The sequence below is a fragment of the Nannospalax galili genome, unplaced genomic scaffold, assembly GCF_000622305.1.
Source record: "Nannospalax galili isolate Female #2095 unplaced genomic scaffold, S.galili_v1.0 scaffold611, whole genome shotgun sequence".
Lineage (NCBI taxonomy): Eukaryota > Metazoa > Chordata > Mammalia > Rodentia > Spalacidae > Nannospalax > Nannospalax galili.
This window is the reverse complement of record NW_008330486.1, coordinates 2,635,874-2,651,286: the sequence shown is the minus strand read 5'-3', so window position 1 is coordinate 2,651,286 and position 15,413 is coordinate 2,635,874. Positions and strand designations below refer to the sequence as shown.

The window sequence follows — 15,413 nt, the reverse complement described above, 5'->3', positions numbered from 1 at the left end:
CAGAAATATATATATATATATTTCTAAAGACTAGACCATATGAGAGAAGGTAAAGAGATTTTTTTTCTTGACCTTGGGTTTTATAGTAATCCTTGCCACTGTTCAGTGAATGTGAAGGGATTACTAGGTGCAGGCTGAGGCTTTCCCATCCTCTCCACTGCATGAACCACACCTCTGTCATTGCTGGAGAATACAAACTGCCCAACTACAGACATAAAATCTGAACAGTGTGCAGAATAAACTAACAAATGTATTTAGGTGTGGCTGAGTAAAGGAGTCAGAACATGAAGAACATGGTAGCAATCCCAGCATTTGGGAAGCTGAGGCAGGAGGATCCTGAGGATTACCAGCCTGGGCTACAGAGAAAAACCTTATCTCAAATAATAATAATAATAATAATAATAATAATAATAATAATAAAAACACATACACAGAGAGTCAGCTTCCATATAGAGTAATTTTGTCTTGTGGTGCATGAGATCCCCCGCACTGCATACTCATTTCTGAGTATCTTTCTATAGGCCCAGACGATTGGAGAAAAGTACTTGGCAGTCATGTTTAGCCTCTATTTGCAGTGAGTTAGCTACTGTGGGTCCCTGTATGGGTCTGTATTCAAGAATTTCATACAAAGAGCTGAATCTTCAGTAACTGAGAAGGGGTCTGGCATTTTAAGTCAGTAACACATTATTGACTGGCAGCAACTATCAATTCCTGAAGCTAGTCATTGGCATCTGGGCCATGCAGTGAGAACTATATCTCCACAGTGAGCAGTTCAAGACGCCTATTGGATGGCAGGACCTAACTGGAATCTCAGTCACCTATCTTAAGCAAGTATTAACAAGGAAGTGTTTCCCTATGAAATCTTGGATCCTAGTTAGGTTTAGGCATGTGACTATACTGCCTTTCTAACTCTCCCTTTAAGAACTCAAATTTCTGAGGTCCCCCTCGAAAACTTTCCATGCTAGACACCCTGGGAGACTTTAAGAACCAACAGCCATAAACCTGCCACACATGATGCCTTTTACTAGACAAAGGTTAGTTTCTTTTTTGCCTGACAGCACCACAGCTTATTCGGTTTACATGAGAAATTATATACAAATGTGTACATAGGTAACAGAAAAACAAGACTATTACAGGTAATCTATCTTCATATAGGATATATCTATCTTCATATAGGATACTCACTAACCAACCTGAAGATGTGGAAGAAACCAGCTCTGAGTTTTCTGTTTTTATCAAATGTGCTGCTCGCATTCTATACTGGCTTAATTCATCAACGGGGCACTCTCGATGTCATGAGTCATATTCAGAAAGTCTGTCCCAGCGGGCCTGATCAATCTTCTGCCTCAGTTTTCATAATGATGCCCTGTCACTCCACTCCCTACTACAGGTAAGGAAGATGGTTGTGCAAGTTCCAGGCTAGCTGGGGCTACAAGGAGACCCTATCTCAAAAATAAATAAATAAACAAATAAATAAATAAATAAATAAATAAATAAAATCCCTCCTCAAACAAGTCACTTAAGAATAGGATTCCTTTTTAGAGTAGAAAAGTAAGAGTGCTTTCTCGTTTACAACAAGTTTCCAATTTTGCCATAGCTGACAGAGACTGTGTACTGAAAAGGAGCCACCTGGTCCTGAAGACCATTTAGCTAGAGAACACCAGTCCCCCACTGCCAACTGGCCTGTGTGAGAGCAGCTGCTGCTCTGGGTTGGGCTCGTAGGTTGTGCTGCTGCTGCTGCAGGTAATCCTGCTTCATGTAGGATATATCTATCTTCAACTGGCCTGTGTGAGAGCAGCTGCTGCTCTGGGTTGGGCTCGTAGGTTGTGCTGCTGCTGCTGCTGCAGTCATGATCATCTTTAGTAAATGCACTTAAGGTTGGCTTTGGTCACCTTAATTTATGCAGTGAGACTTCTCATTTTTTTAATAATTTTATATTTTTATGTACATGAGTGTATTGCCTGCATGTAAGTGTACCCGTGTCATACAATGCCTGAAGAGAGCAGAAGGATCAGATCCACCCCCACCCCAGAACAGGAATTACAGAAGGTTGTTAGCTCCCATGTGGGTGCTGGGACTCAAACCTTGGTCCTCTGCAAGAACAGCCTGTGCTCTTAACCACTGAACCATCTCTCCAGTACATATTTTTCACTTTGTTAAATATACATCTTAAAAGTAGTAACAGCTCAGTGTGGGGCACTCCCCTTTAATCCCAGCACTCAGAGTCTCAGGAAGCAGAAGCAAGTGAATCTCTGAGTTGGAGACCAACCAGGGCTACACAGTGAAACCCCATCTCAAAAACAAAATAGTAGGAGCCAGGCATGGTTGCTTTCTGTTGCTGTCATAAAACACTGACCAAAAGCAGCTTGGTGAGGAAAAGGGTTATAGTCCATAATCAAAGGAAGCCAAGACAGGGGCTAAAATAGGTACTAAAGCAGATACCCTAGAGGATTGTTCAGCTACCTTTTTTTTTTCCCCCTTACATTTCTACTTATTATGTGTATGAGCATATTGTTTGCATGTATGTTCGTGCACCCGAGTCATGCAATGTCCATGAAGGTCAGAAGTGGGCACAGGATTCCCTGGAACTGGAGTTACAGTAGGTTGTTAGCTGCCTTGTAGGTGCTGAGAGCCCAGATCCTCTGCAAGAGCAGGTGGTGCTCATAACCACCGAGCCATCTCACCATCCCCTCAGTTATCCTTTTAATATTTTATTTTAATTTTATGTGTACAAGTGTTAAGGTCAGAAAAGGGTATCAGATTCACCTGGAACTGGAGTCACAGACAGTTGTTAGCCACCATGTGGGTGCTGGGAATTGAACCCTGGTTCTCAGCAACGAGCAGTCAGTGCCCTTAACCACTGAGTTATCGCTCCAGCCCAGGCCCACCTGCCCAGAGATGCCCATGGGCTCAGCCCTCCCACATCAATTAGCAATTGAGATAATGCCTCACAGACATGACCACAGGCCAATCTGATCAGGAAAATTCTTCAATTAAGGTTTCCTCTTCCCAGATGGCAATATAGTTTGTGTCAAGTTGACAAAAATTAACCAGCACAGTGGCATACATATGAAATCCCAGCCCTTGGGAGGCAGAGGTAGGAGGATAAGTATAAGGCCAGCCTGGTATACATAGTGATTTCAAGCCCAGCCTGGACTTCAGAATGAGACCATGTCAAAAAGAAAAAAAAGTACCATGAAAACTTTCGTTATTTTAAACCTCTTGTTTAAAGGTTACATGAACCTGTTCTTGTAACTATCATAACTTTTCTTCCCACAGCCATGTTCACTGTCCACTATCGATGCGATTTCTCCAGTGTCCCCCAGACTTGACTGGAAAAACTCAGTATCTTGATGAAGCAGATGTATTTTACCTAAATCCTTTAAACTGGTTACATCAAGAGTTTCTCAGCAACACTTCGCTCCCCACTCACTTGGTCATCTTCAGTGTTCTGGAGAAGGTAGGTCAGCATGATGAGGCAACTCAGCATTTTATTTCACCTGCTTCTTGATCCCTTCAGCCCATTTTACTGTTTTCATATTTGTGGACATGACAAGAAGCAACTTAAGGGAAGATTTATTCTGGCTCATAGCAGGGAAGACATGGTGCTGAGGTGTGAGCAACTCTTTGGTGGAGCTAAGATGGAGGAGCATGAATCTGTTCACCTCTCCATGGAACAGGAGCAGAAAAAGGGAATGTCAGCATTAGCCTGCTCTCTCTCTCCTTTTTTTATGCAGTTTGGGACCACAGCCCATGGAATGGTGTCACCAATGTTCACGGCAGGTCATCTCTCCCCTCAATTTAATTCTTTCTGAAAAAACACTCTTCATTTTTAAAGAATGTATTACTTTTGTGTATGAGAGTTCACCTGCATGTGTGTATGTACAATGTGTGTACAATGCCTGTGGAGACCAGAGGAGAGTGTAAGATCCCCTGGAACTGGAAGGTTCTTGAGCCACTATGTGGGTGCTGGGAATCAAACCAAGATCCTTTGCAAGAGCAGCTGTCTCTCCAGCACCGCCTCAACCTCATTTTTTGAGACTGGTCTATCACTCAATCTGGAGCACACCAGTGGCTAGATTAGCTGGGCAGCAAGCCCCAGGATCCTCTTTTCTCTACTCCATCCACATAGCCCCTACACAGCCAGCAAGCCCAACTTTTTATGTGGGTGCTAGGGATAGGACCTCAGGTCCTTGTGCTTGGGAGGCAAGCACTTGACCAACTGAGCCAGCTCACCTTGTTTCTTAGTCCAATTAAGTTGACAAAAATTAATGGTCAGAGCCCCATATTCCATAGTTGGTCTTCCCCCCAGTAAAACCAGCCCTAGTTCTGTAAATACCTAGTTATGGTTTAGTTACCATAAGTTAATTCTTTCACTGAAAAATCTTATTTTACAGGGCTGGAGAAGATGGCTCAGCGGTTAAGAGCACTGACTGCTCTTGCAGAGGACCCAAGTTTGATTCCCAGCACCCATATGGGGGCTAACAACCATCTGTAACTCCAGTTCCAGGGGATCCAATGCCTCCTTCTGACCTCCGAGGGCATTGCACAACATGGGTGTACTTACACACATGCAGGCAATATACTCATACACATTAAAATCAAAGGAAAATCTTGTTTTACTAAGAAAAAAGTTGCTGAGAAATTATAATTTGTAATTCTACAAATTCCTTGAAACGGTACTTGGCGAAATATAGCCTTTATTAACTTAAACATGTTTACTTCTAGGAAATCCATGCTTTCCTAACTTCAGGAAACTACAAGAAGACTGCTGTTTTCTTTCACACTCACTTGCCCGAGGGTCGAACTGGAAGTCACATACATGTCTACGAACGAAAGCTAAACGGAAAACTCAACACAAGATGAAGAAGTGTTTTTCTGCATCTAGGATGCAGGCAAGGTGACAACTGTAGGTTCACACTTCAGTCAACACCAAATGATGCATGGAACCAGCAGTGAGCCTCTGTGGACAGCTTTACCATTATAATGATCACAAAATAGAGACGAGCACTATTACACAATGCCAGCCTTAAAATAAAGCCTTTAGTTTTCTTCACGGTGTAGTTTTTATTGTTTCCTCCATAATATTCGGATGTGCAAGACATTTCACAAGAACAAGTCAGCAAGTTCGTAAGAGGGCAGCAAATTCTTCACAAGCCAACAGGCTCTTGAACCCACAAAGACAAAAGTGTAAGAGTATAAGACATTAGAGGTGAGGTCCCATCAAGCTACTCTTCAAGCTCTACTGCAAACCTAGCACTTACTTACAGTCTGCCATGTGTGATCTGAGCTTGTTTAAAAGTTCATATGCTGAAACAAATTCTTATTTCATGCACAGAATCTATTCCATGCCTGGCTTCCTAAATAAAACTACCATTTCTTCCCAGGGCCAAAAAAAATTTTTCTTAAAGCAAAGCTAAGCTACAGGAAAATGCATGTTAGTAAGCTTTGCTTTTGCATAACATAAAGCCATCAAGCCAGTCTTTTAAAAATGGGGGGAAACATCATAGTCATCTTGATAACATCTTAATTTCAACACCAAACAATGTAGAAAACATCCACATGTCTCTAATTTTCTAGTTAGTTGAACTTAATCATGAATCAGTATTTAGGATCAAAAGGTAACCGCCCCAATTCTATCTCTAGACTTGCCACGTGTCCTCCATTAGCGCGACCTTTCTTGTGCCATTTACCTTCCCTTTTGTGCGGCTGTGGCCGAAGCTGCTTCTGTTCTTGTTTTCGACGCCTGGAGTTTTCAATATTTACCATATGCTGCTTTTTATCAGGTCGACTGAAAGTAGTAAACACATTTTTCATCTATGTTAGAGTTCAATTTGCTAAAAGTAAAAAATACTTTTTTTCCACTAATCTATCTGAAAACTGCAAAATTATGAAATGTAATTTTTTTTTTTTTTTATCTTTTTGAGACAGGGTCTCCCTGTAGCCCCAGCTGGCCTGGAACTCACTATGTAGATGAACTGCAATCTTTAGGCATCCATACCAGAAGAAGGGGGAGTTCATTGAATTTTTTTTAACTCTAAAGAAAAAAGACAACTGTGCTGGCAAGAAACAGAAATTATGAACAGATGATTGGGAATAGAAATGTGACAATAAAATAATGAGATGTGTTTCTGGTTTTCTTCCTTTCCATAAATAAAATCCATCTCCAGTATCTTTATTCCTCAGCCAAAATATATACACATCTCTTACAAAGAAAAACACAGCCTCTAACTTTTTCCCTCTTGAAGCACAAGTTCAGTAGACAAGCTCTCCTGTCTCTGTAGTCAGACCTCAATACTTGCCACAAAGACCATGATGTCAACCATGGCTGCCCAGTTCCCAAGCCAAGAAATACTTCCTATCTTCAACTTTAAGTATCTGCCACACGTTTGGGTTCTTAGATGTTATTCTGCACTTGTCTCAGACTTCTCTACAACCCCATGGACACTACCCTGGAGCCTAGTGCTTCCAATGGAGATTGACTTCACAGCACAAATGATTCTGTGAAACTAATTGCCACTTGAATGTCAACAGGTACTTCCAAAACCAATTCTCTCTTCCAATTTCTCTGGCTTAGAACTTTCATCTGGTAATCTGAGTAATATTACCTCAACTCTTGTTACTTTCTACTTCTTACACAGGGAATAACTATTTTACCATTCATTGGTTTAGTGTCTCTTGCTCTGTCTCCTACTTCCCACTTCTGATACTCATCCCTGCAAGATGCGTAGCTTCAGACTTTCCAGCCAACCCTCCAGGCTACTGCCAGTCACCTAAGAAGCTAAATATAATCCCACTCTGTGGTAAAACCCATAAAGTCTCTGGGAGATGTGACCTTCAAGATCTGAACCTTAACTCACCCCCAGCACTCCTCTGCTTCCATAAAGGAGTGTGTCTTCATAGGTCCATGCTTTGCAAATGACCTTCCTTTGTGTGGGATGCCCTCCCCTATCCACAGAGCTAATTCTCATTTCTCTTTCAAGAGCTACTTTCAGAGCAAATTTAGATGAAAGGCCACTTCAGCCATGAAGCCTTTCCAAACATCTCCAGATCACTGAGGCTTCCCCATCTTTGTGTCATTTACTGTATGCCTGGCTTGTGGGCAACTGCAAAGAATCTTTCATGTTTCCTCAAAGCAGCTTCCTAACACTTTGCTCACCACAGCACTAAGTATCTGCTTTCACAACTAAAGACACCAAAATTCAGTCTCATTATTTTATAGGCACATTGCATTTATTTATAAAGATGTAACTATATGAATCTCAAAGGTAAAAAGCTATTATTTAACATCAGGACATTTTCACATTACAGAATAAAAAGCTGATAAACAATGAATACAATGTTTTGAAGGACATGTGTTAGAACTTATGGCCTGACTTTGCCTCTGATCATTCTATTACTGGTCTCTACAATAAGCCTGCAGGAGTACTACATGTAAGTTGTCACACAGAATGGACAAATGAAAATTAGCGGGGCTAGAACAGTATATACCTCTTTGGATTTCATACTAAAATCTGTTTTCACTTCTAAAATAAAAGATTAAAGGGTTACTTAATTGTATCATATAAGCTACACTGAAAGAAACCAAATTGGCTCGAATCAATTTATATGTCCTTAACTAATTTTTAAGATAGAAATTAAATCATTTGCTCAAGTCCAAGTGATTATACTACATGAAGTTTTCAGTTTGCAACTGTTATAATTTTTAAACTGTCTTTCAATTTATTCTGAATTTCAGGGGGCAATAAACCATGTCTCTTACAAATAGTAGCCTTTAAGAAACTCATAATAACAATTCTATCCATATACAACTGTTAGAAGCTATTATAATCACACGGTTTTATGTAAACCGACCTGGGTCCATATGGTAGGGGGAAAGTATGACCAAAGTGTCCATAAACATATCCATCCAACTTCTCCAACACTCCATCAACATCGACTACTTGATATTCCTTCATGTCCTTAAGATAACCTTTTACATCGCTAACAAAGTCGGTGAAGAGCTTCTGGTCATGTCTAAAGACACCATTCAGGAAAAACTTACTGATGAACTCATCCAGTTCTTTCCAATGATGAAAAGCACCCAGCTCATTCACTAAGTACTTTTCAATTAGCCGTCTGAATTCATCTATCCTCACAGGACGCAGTATATTAAAAGGCCTAATGGATTCCTGATGAGCACATTCAAACACACCCGAGCAAGCCCTTCTGCAAGAATGGGTTTCCCCATAGTTATGCTCAGAGTTGCACTTCTGTGAATTTGCATTTTTTCTGAATTCTTCAAAGTGCCTGGGCTTTTCCCTCCTTCCGTTCCTTTGCACAGCAGGGCCCCTGCAATTCTGGTTTTGTGTAGACACTTTATGCTGTGGATGTAAAAAGTCACCAAAAACTGTTCTTGGCTTCTCAGCTGCCTCTTCTCTTGTAGCACTGAATCTTTTATTGCCCTTTTCATCAAAGATATTCTTGGTGGTATCTTTGAAATGTCGGAACGTGGACTTGACAGAATCTGAGAACTTCTTAAGGTTTTCCTTCACAGCTTCTTTCGCCTGCTTAATTTTTTCTTTATGGTGTCTCACAAACTCCTTGGTAGAATTCTTCATAGCATCAAATGTCTCCTTAACTGTTCCCAAAAACGTTTCCTTGGACTTACTCTTGGCCCTGTGGTTTCCTCTGCCTCCTTTCTTCTCTCCATCAGTCTTTTGCTTTCCATTTTGATCTTTCGCCTCAACATACAGTCTTTCCCACAAATCCGAACGCTGCTGTTCAAAGTTTAGTTTCTGTTCCAGCTCAGCGAGTCTTTGCTGTAACAGTGCCATTTCCCTTTTTTCCGTCAGTACATTGGGAGAATCTAAGCGATCCTGAGACTGACTGGGGCCCAGCTGCTCGAGTTTTGCCGTCAGAGCCATCGCTAAGAGTCGTTCCTTCTCCAGGTCCCTCTTCAGTATCTTTGTTTCCTCCAACAGCATTCCTCTTTCAGTAAAGAAGCTGTCTGCCTTCTGTTTCTCCACTTCTAAATGCTGCTTAAGTACCTGGTTTTCCTTAATTAACACAGTGCTTGACCCTTTATCTTCTGATATCCTAATCTGCTCCCTCAGTTGCTTTAATTCTTCCTGCAATGATAACACAGCTTTTTCTTCCTTCTCCAGAGACATTCTTAAATACTGATTTTCGGCAGCAAGGTTATTTTTCTGAGTTTCAAAGGAAATTTTCTCTGCTTCGGTAAGGGTCCAACACCTTGCAAGGTTTTCTTTCAATGACTAAAGGTTTTTTATTTTGAAAGAGAAGAGAAATGTCAAGTGCTTGGAAAGTTCAATTTAAATCTTTAACATGTAATAAACACCCCATAACCTAGTGCCTTCCCATATAAACATACATACACATGCACACACACTGTCCTCTGGGTATTGTTAAACAGTATTAAAAATTGGAACACGAAGGCTCCCTGCCACTTGCAGTAGACAAAAGGGGTGACTTTGCAGATCAAAAGCAGAGCATGTGCCCAGTAGATACAAGCTCTGGGTTCAATATTCAGTGTAACACACACATGTACACACAGACAGACTGACAGACTGCACCTGTTTATAAGTTAGGAAGAGGGAGGATGGCCCTTCTATCTTTTATCTACAGGACGATGTCCTGAAAAGGCTCCTAGATTTTCTGGCTGGACATGTGGCTCACGCATATAACCCCAGCACTTGAGAGACTAAAGCAGGACTGCTGCAAATTCAAGGCCAACCCAGTGCTGCACAATAAGACCTTGCTAGGTAAGTAGGCTATCCCTGGATAAGACCCTCAGCCTCTCAGCTATTATTTAAGTAAAATTTTTTAAGGTATCTTTGGGCCTGCAAGACAGCTCAATAAAGGTGATTGCCTTGCAATGTGCATGCACACACAAGACAAATTATAAACAACAAAAATGAAAATCAGATCTTTGAAGTTTGATACTTGGAATCAAATTAGATCTGCTCGTTAACCTTTCTGAACCTCTATAAAATGAAACAGATTAATTGCTTCATTCACAGGATTGTCAGAAAAATTAGAGTAACTGATATAAAAATTACTAACGTAGCCAGGCATGGTGGTGCACGCCTGTAGTCCCAGCACTCGGGAGGCAGAGGCAGGCGCATCTCTGTGAGTTCAAGGCCAGCCTGGTCTACACAGTGAGTTCCAGGACAGCTGGGCCTACAGGGAGACCCTGTCTCAAAAAGACCAAAAAAAAAGACTAACAAAACAGTTATGAATGTTATTTTTAAATTTGTATGTGTGCATGTATTTGGGGGGTGGGACACATACCTAACATGGCATGCTGATGGTGGTAGAGCGACCAGGGAACAACCTGCAGGGCATGGTTCTCTCATTCCACCATGTGAGGCCTGGGGAATCTAACTCACATTCAATCAGGTTTGGTGGCAAATGCTTTTACCTGATCAGCCATTTTGCTGGTCCTAATTATTTATTTACTAATTTTCACTGTACTTGTATTTACATAGCTCAACTACTGACTTTTTCTTTGTTTTGTTTTTTGAGACAGGGTCTCCCTTGCCCCTGGCTAGCTTGGAACTCACTATATATACCACTCTAGCCTTGATCTTACAGAAATCCCCCTGCCTTTGCCTCCAGGGTGCTGGGATTAAAGGCATGCTCCACCCCACCCCCTACTATTATTATCCCACTCCACCTCACCAAGCCCTATTATTATACATCACTAGTAGAAGCAGTAGTAGTAGTAGTAGTTATTGGCTTTTTAGGCAGTGTTGCTAGGTAACCCAGGGTGGCCTTGAACTTCAAGTGATTTGCTTGCCTCAGTCTCTCCAGTGTTACAGGTATGTCCACCACATCTAGCTCTAACCATTATTTTCATATTACTCTGTTATTATTTAAATTTTAATACTTACTGTGGGATCTACAAAAGACTCTTGTTCCTGTTGGCACTGAGAGAGATAATTCTTCACATCATTCAGTTCATCCTCATGGATCTTCCTGACTAAATGCTGACGCTTCTGAATCTGAATTGTGCCTAAAATGATCAATTATTATATTTAGCCTGGATGCCAATATTTAAAAATACATTCAACACTGAATCTCCATATAACTACTTAATTTGGGTAAGATCATTATTTTAAAACCTCATGATAGTGGATCTTCTTGGTAACCCAGGTCAAGTGAGTTAATTTAGTTGGCATACATACAAGAACATTTAAGCAGTCTAGAACCTGTTACTCTAACAGAAATTTGTGCCTCATCTTGCTGTGTTGAAGGCACTCAGCTGTGCTCTGAGGATATCTAAGTACATAAAGTGTCTCAAACCTCACTAAACTGAGAAATAAACCAATAGTTTTCTTCCTACAAATTGAAAGCCAAAACACAAAAACTAAAATGTATGTCTCTAATTTTCTGCCTGCATGAGATAACACAAACCGTAAAAGTATAGCATAGTAAATGTCTAATTATGAACACTATCATTCTCAAACTCAAACCATTTTATAATATACATGTTAGGGGGGTTACGTACATGTGTGTCATGGCCCATGTGTAGAGGTCAGTTGACTCTCCTTCCCCATGTGGATCCCAGGGATTGAATTTAGGCCATCAGTCTTGGCAGGAAACATCTTTACCCACAGAGCTATCTTATTTGCCCTCAAAGCCAAATCTTTTAAGCATTCTGCATGGTGGCTAGGGATGTAACTCAATGGTAAAGCCCCTAATTACCATTACCATAGCCCTGAGTTCAGAGTTCAGCACCCAGTACCACAAACAACAGATTAATCAGTAATTCTGCAATGGTTAAATCTGTCCTTATTTGTCAAGGATAAAGTAAAATTACAAGAAAGAAAAGAAAAGAAAAGAAAAGAAAAGAAAAGAAAAGAAAAGAAAAGAAAAGAAAAGAAAAGAAAAGAAAAGAAAAGAATATTCCCTAAAAATGTTAGTTTGCCAAGACAGTAATTTACATGCTCCTACAATGCTTCATACACAAGAAAAAAATACCACTAATCCGAAAATACAGCAAAACACATCAGGCAACCTAACATCTAAAAGGATATATAATAATAAATCATTTTTAATTCTTCAGTATCTTGAAAATCACTTCTGAACATCGATTAACATGGGGCTGGAGACAGGGTTAGCAGTAAGGCCTCCATCACCAGACGTGGCTGCAGAACTCCCAGTTCTTCCAGTCCCCTGTAACTTCTTGTACTTTTCCCTCTTGTTTACTGTTAGTTTGCTCAACTGATAAAACTTTCCCACACAGTAACATGTCACATACTCCACTTTTTCTAAACATTTCTTTTCTATAATCCTACTACTCCAAAAGTAAGCAAAGGTTAGACTCTCAATTCCTGGGATGCTCTACTTTCCCTTCTCCTGTCATAAACTTACTAAGTCTGACCCAACCTAACCAAATGTCAAGAATGACTCCGAAGACCTAATGTAGCCTGTGCCATATCACTTGTCCTGTGCACATGTGCTATACTGTCTGAAGAGCTGAGCAGCCTATCACCCCTTCACCATCACTTTGAATGTGGATGACTCTAAGTCAGGAGAGGAGTAAAAATGGTGACCTACTTCATGCATTCACTTGCATGTGGCTTTCTTTATCTCAACTTTTGTCTTTTTCCAATTTTTTAAATTTAGAGGCATTTTCAGAATGCCCCTACAATCCACTGTTCTGCTGTTCCACACTCTTTCAGTCTGATGAGGTACCCCACATTTTAAAGAGCTAGTGAGTGTTTTATTTATACTGCAAATGACACTTATAGACACAATCTAGGTGAATGGAAAATTCAAACTGGCTGAGTACAAAGCTCACTGCCCAATTCAGGGAGGAAAATTCTGTCCCGAGTAGAGGTACCGAGGTCATTCAGGCCAGGCCTCAGATTTCAGTAAACCATCTCAGTGCTATACAGACTTCCTTCACATACTGCACCATCCAGGGCTTTCATGTTTTGAAAAGGCTAATAGTTTGATTTTGTTAAAGCAAATTTTCCTTGTAACCAAAATCCTAACAAGGACAGAAAAATCCTTGGTTTTTAAAGTACTCTCCTCTAACTACACTTTCTTTTTTAAAAAATATTAGTTTTGGGGCTGGAGAGATGGCTCAGCGGTTAAGAGCAATGACTGCTCTTGCAGAGGACCTGGGTTCAATTCCCAGCACCCACATGACAGCTACGAACCATCCTTAACTCCAGTTCCAGGGGAATCCAAAGCCCTCTTCTGACCTCCGAAGCATTGCACGACATGGATGCACTCACATACATGTAGGCAATACACTCATACACATAAAATAAAAATAATAAACAAAATATTTTTAAAAATATTTATTAGTTTTATTTTCTGTGGATGTGTGTATTGCCTCCATGTGTATCAGTGTACCCGTGTCTTGCAATGCCCACAGAGGTCAGAAGAGGACGCTGGATTCCCTGGAACTGGAGTTACAGATGATTGTGAGCTGCCACTGGGTGCTGAGGACTCTTACAAGAGCAGCAGGTGCTCTTAACTGCTGAACCATCTCGCCAGCTTCTCTAACTGCACTTTCTAAAATATATTCAAAGTCACACAAATGGTGAGATTTCAATGCAGTCTGTATTAATAATAAAAGTCACTCTCCAATTTTCTTTTTAGTAAGAAAAAAAAAGATTTAATGCCTTCTCCCTTGTTTCCTTAATGTTTACCTGTAAGGAGAAAAATCATACTCAAAACCACATTGACATATTTGCTTCACAAAGTCAGTGATATGAAGGGCACTTCACAGCAAATCTCACTGCAGCAAAGTTCACAGGAGGCTCTGAATAAGCACCTCAACATTCAATCCAACCAGGCTTCTCCCAAGAATCCAAAACCTACTTGAATTAACACCACGTTGAACACAGGAAATAACACATTTAATTTACTCTGACTTTAACAAGTATTGACTGTCTTCATTATTTTATTCCAACATTACAGTATGTTAAATATTTTTTCTACAACTCAAGACCATATTGTTGGAAAGAACTAGTAAAACATAAAGTGTAGATTACATAGACCACAATAAAATAAATCTAAAAGTACTTTACATAAGGCAAACTAAAATTTGTGAAGTTGACAAGATCTAAGATGTTTATTTCTAAAGTGTATTTCCCTGGCCAGGCCTGATGGCACTCAACAGGCTGAGGCAAGAGGATGATGATTTCAAGCCCAATCTAGGTTACACAGTGAGATCCCATCTCAAAAACAAAAACAACAACAAAAATCAAGTGCACTCAATCCCTGTACTCAACAGACAGAAGCAGGAAGAGCTCTGTGAGTTCCAGACCAGCCAGGGCTACATAGTGAGGCCCTGTCTCAAAAAATATATACTAAGATATTTTTTGTAAAGTGTACTATCTCACAAAGTCCAATAGGACAGAGTGGGAATGTCAGTTCTCAAACTGTACTTAAAAATACAGACCTTGGACCAGAGAGATGGCGGGCTAAAGCACTTGCTGGGAGATGCGAGTTCCATTCCCAGAACCCAAAAGAGTAAAGGCTCTCCTCAACAAAGTTGTGCTCTGACCTCCACATGTATACTCCCCACACAAATCAAATCATATACACACAATAATAATGATAATAAGATTTAAAAAATAGAAACCTTAAATAAAAGATTCTACGGTGGGACTCCTAAATAAAAAATGCTACCACATAAAACTTTCTTTTCTCATTTAAGAAGAGAGTTATTTAAAGGTTTTGAATATTGACTAACATAATAAAATACCTAAGTACAAGGTTAACTCTAAGATGTGAATCATAGCTGGGCATGGTTATACACGCCTTTAATCCCAGCACTTGGCAGAGGCAGAGAGATCTTTGTGAGTTCAAGGCCAGCCTGGTCTAGATAGTGAGTTCCAAGCCAGCTGGAGCTACAGGGAGACCCTGCCTCAAAGAGACAAAAAAAAAAAAAAAAGTGACTCATGACAGCAGCAAGTGACACTTGCACTAAGCCTCACAGTACATCTGGACTTTACTGCCAAGCAGCAGAGCCATGGTGCTTAACGTGCAAGACTCATACTTAACATCTGTCACAACTGCTTAGACTAATCATACCCATGAAATGAGAATTCATGGCTGAGTTTCAGAAAAAAAAATATCCAGTGTACATTAGCCATTTAGATAGTTTAAATAACAAAACATTGTACTATAGCCCATTTGTATAATAAAGATTTGAAACTACATTTAAAAAAACCCACCAGGCATGGTGGTACACGTCTTTAATCCCACACTCAGGAGGCAGAGATAGGTAGATCCCTGAGAGATCATGCCCAGCCTGGTCTACATAGGGAGTTCCAGGCCAAGTGGGGCTATAGGGAGACCCTGCCTTAAACAAAAAACAAAAACAAAGCAAAACAAACAATAAAAAAAAAAACACCTTCAAAGGAGAAATAATGAATCCTTTTTTT

General features: G+C 40.3%; 2 protein-coding genes across 7 annotated transcripts in view; one reads left to right on the top strand and one right to left on the bottom strand.

Annotated features, from left to right (window-relative positions):
* Positions 1 to 5,056, top strand: part of Pigb (phosphatidylinositol glycan anchor biosynthesis class B) — a 27,881-nt gene extending 22,825 nt beyond the window's left edge. For both annotated transcript variants that reach the window (XM_017801940.2, XM_017801938.2), the window contains 3 exons: positions 1,177 to 1,390; positions 3,280 to 3,460; positions 4,729 to 5,056. In XM_017801940.2, coding sequence (XP_017657429.1) covers positions 1,177 to 1,390; positions 3,280 to 3,460; positions 4,729 to 4,866 — 533 coding nt within the window. In that variant the 3' untranslated portion in view covers positions 4,867 to 5,056. The remainder of the gene's footprint in view (positions 1 to 1,176; positions 1,391 to 3,279; positions 3,461 to 4,728) is intronic.
* Positions 5,048 to 15,413, bottom strand: part of Ccpg1 (cell cycle progression 1) — a 35,891-nt gene continuing 25,525 nt past the window's right edge. For all 5 annotated transcript variants that reach the window (XM_008847744.3, XM_008847768.3, XM_029570790.1 and 2 more), the window contains 3 exons: positions 10,896 to 11,017; positions 7,855 to 9,257; positions 5,048 to 5,791 (listed from right to left, as the gene is read on the bottom strand). In XM_008847744.3, coding sequence (XP_008845966.1) covers positions 5,602 to 5,791; positions 7,855 to 9,257; positions 10,896 to 11,017 — 1,715 coding nt within the window. In that variant the 3' untranslated portion in view covers positions 5,048 to 5,601. The remainder of the gene's footprint in view (positions 5,792 to 7,854; positions 9,258 to 10,895; positions 11,018 to 15,413) is intronic.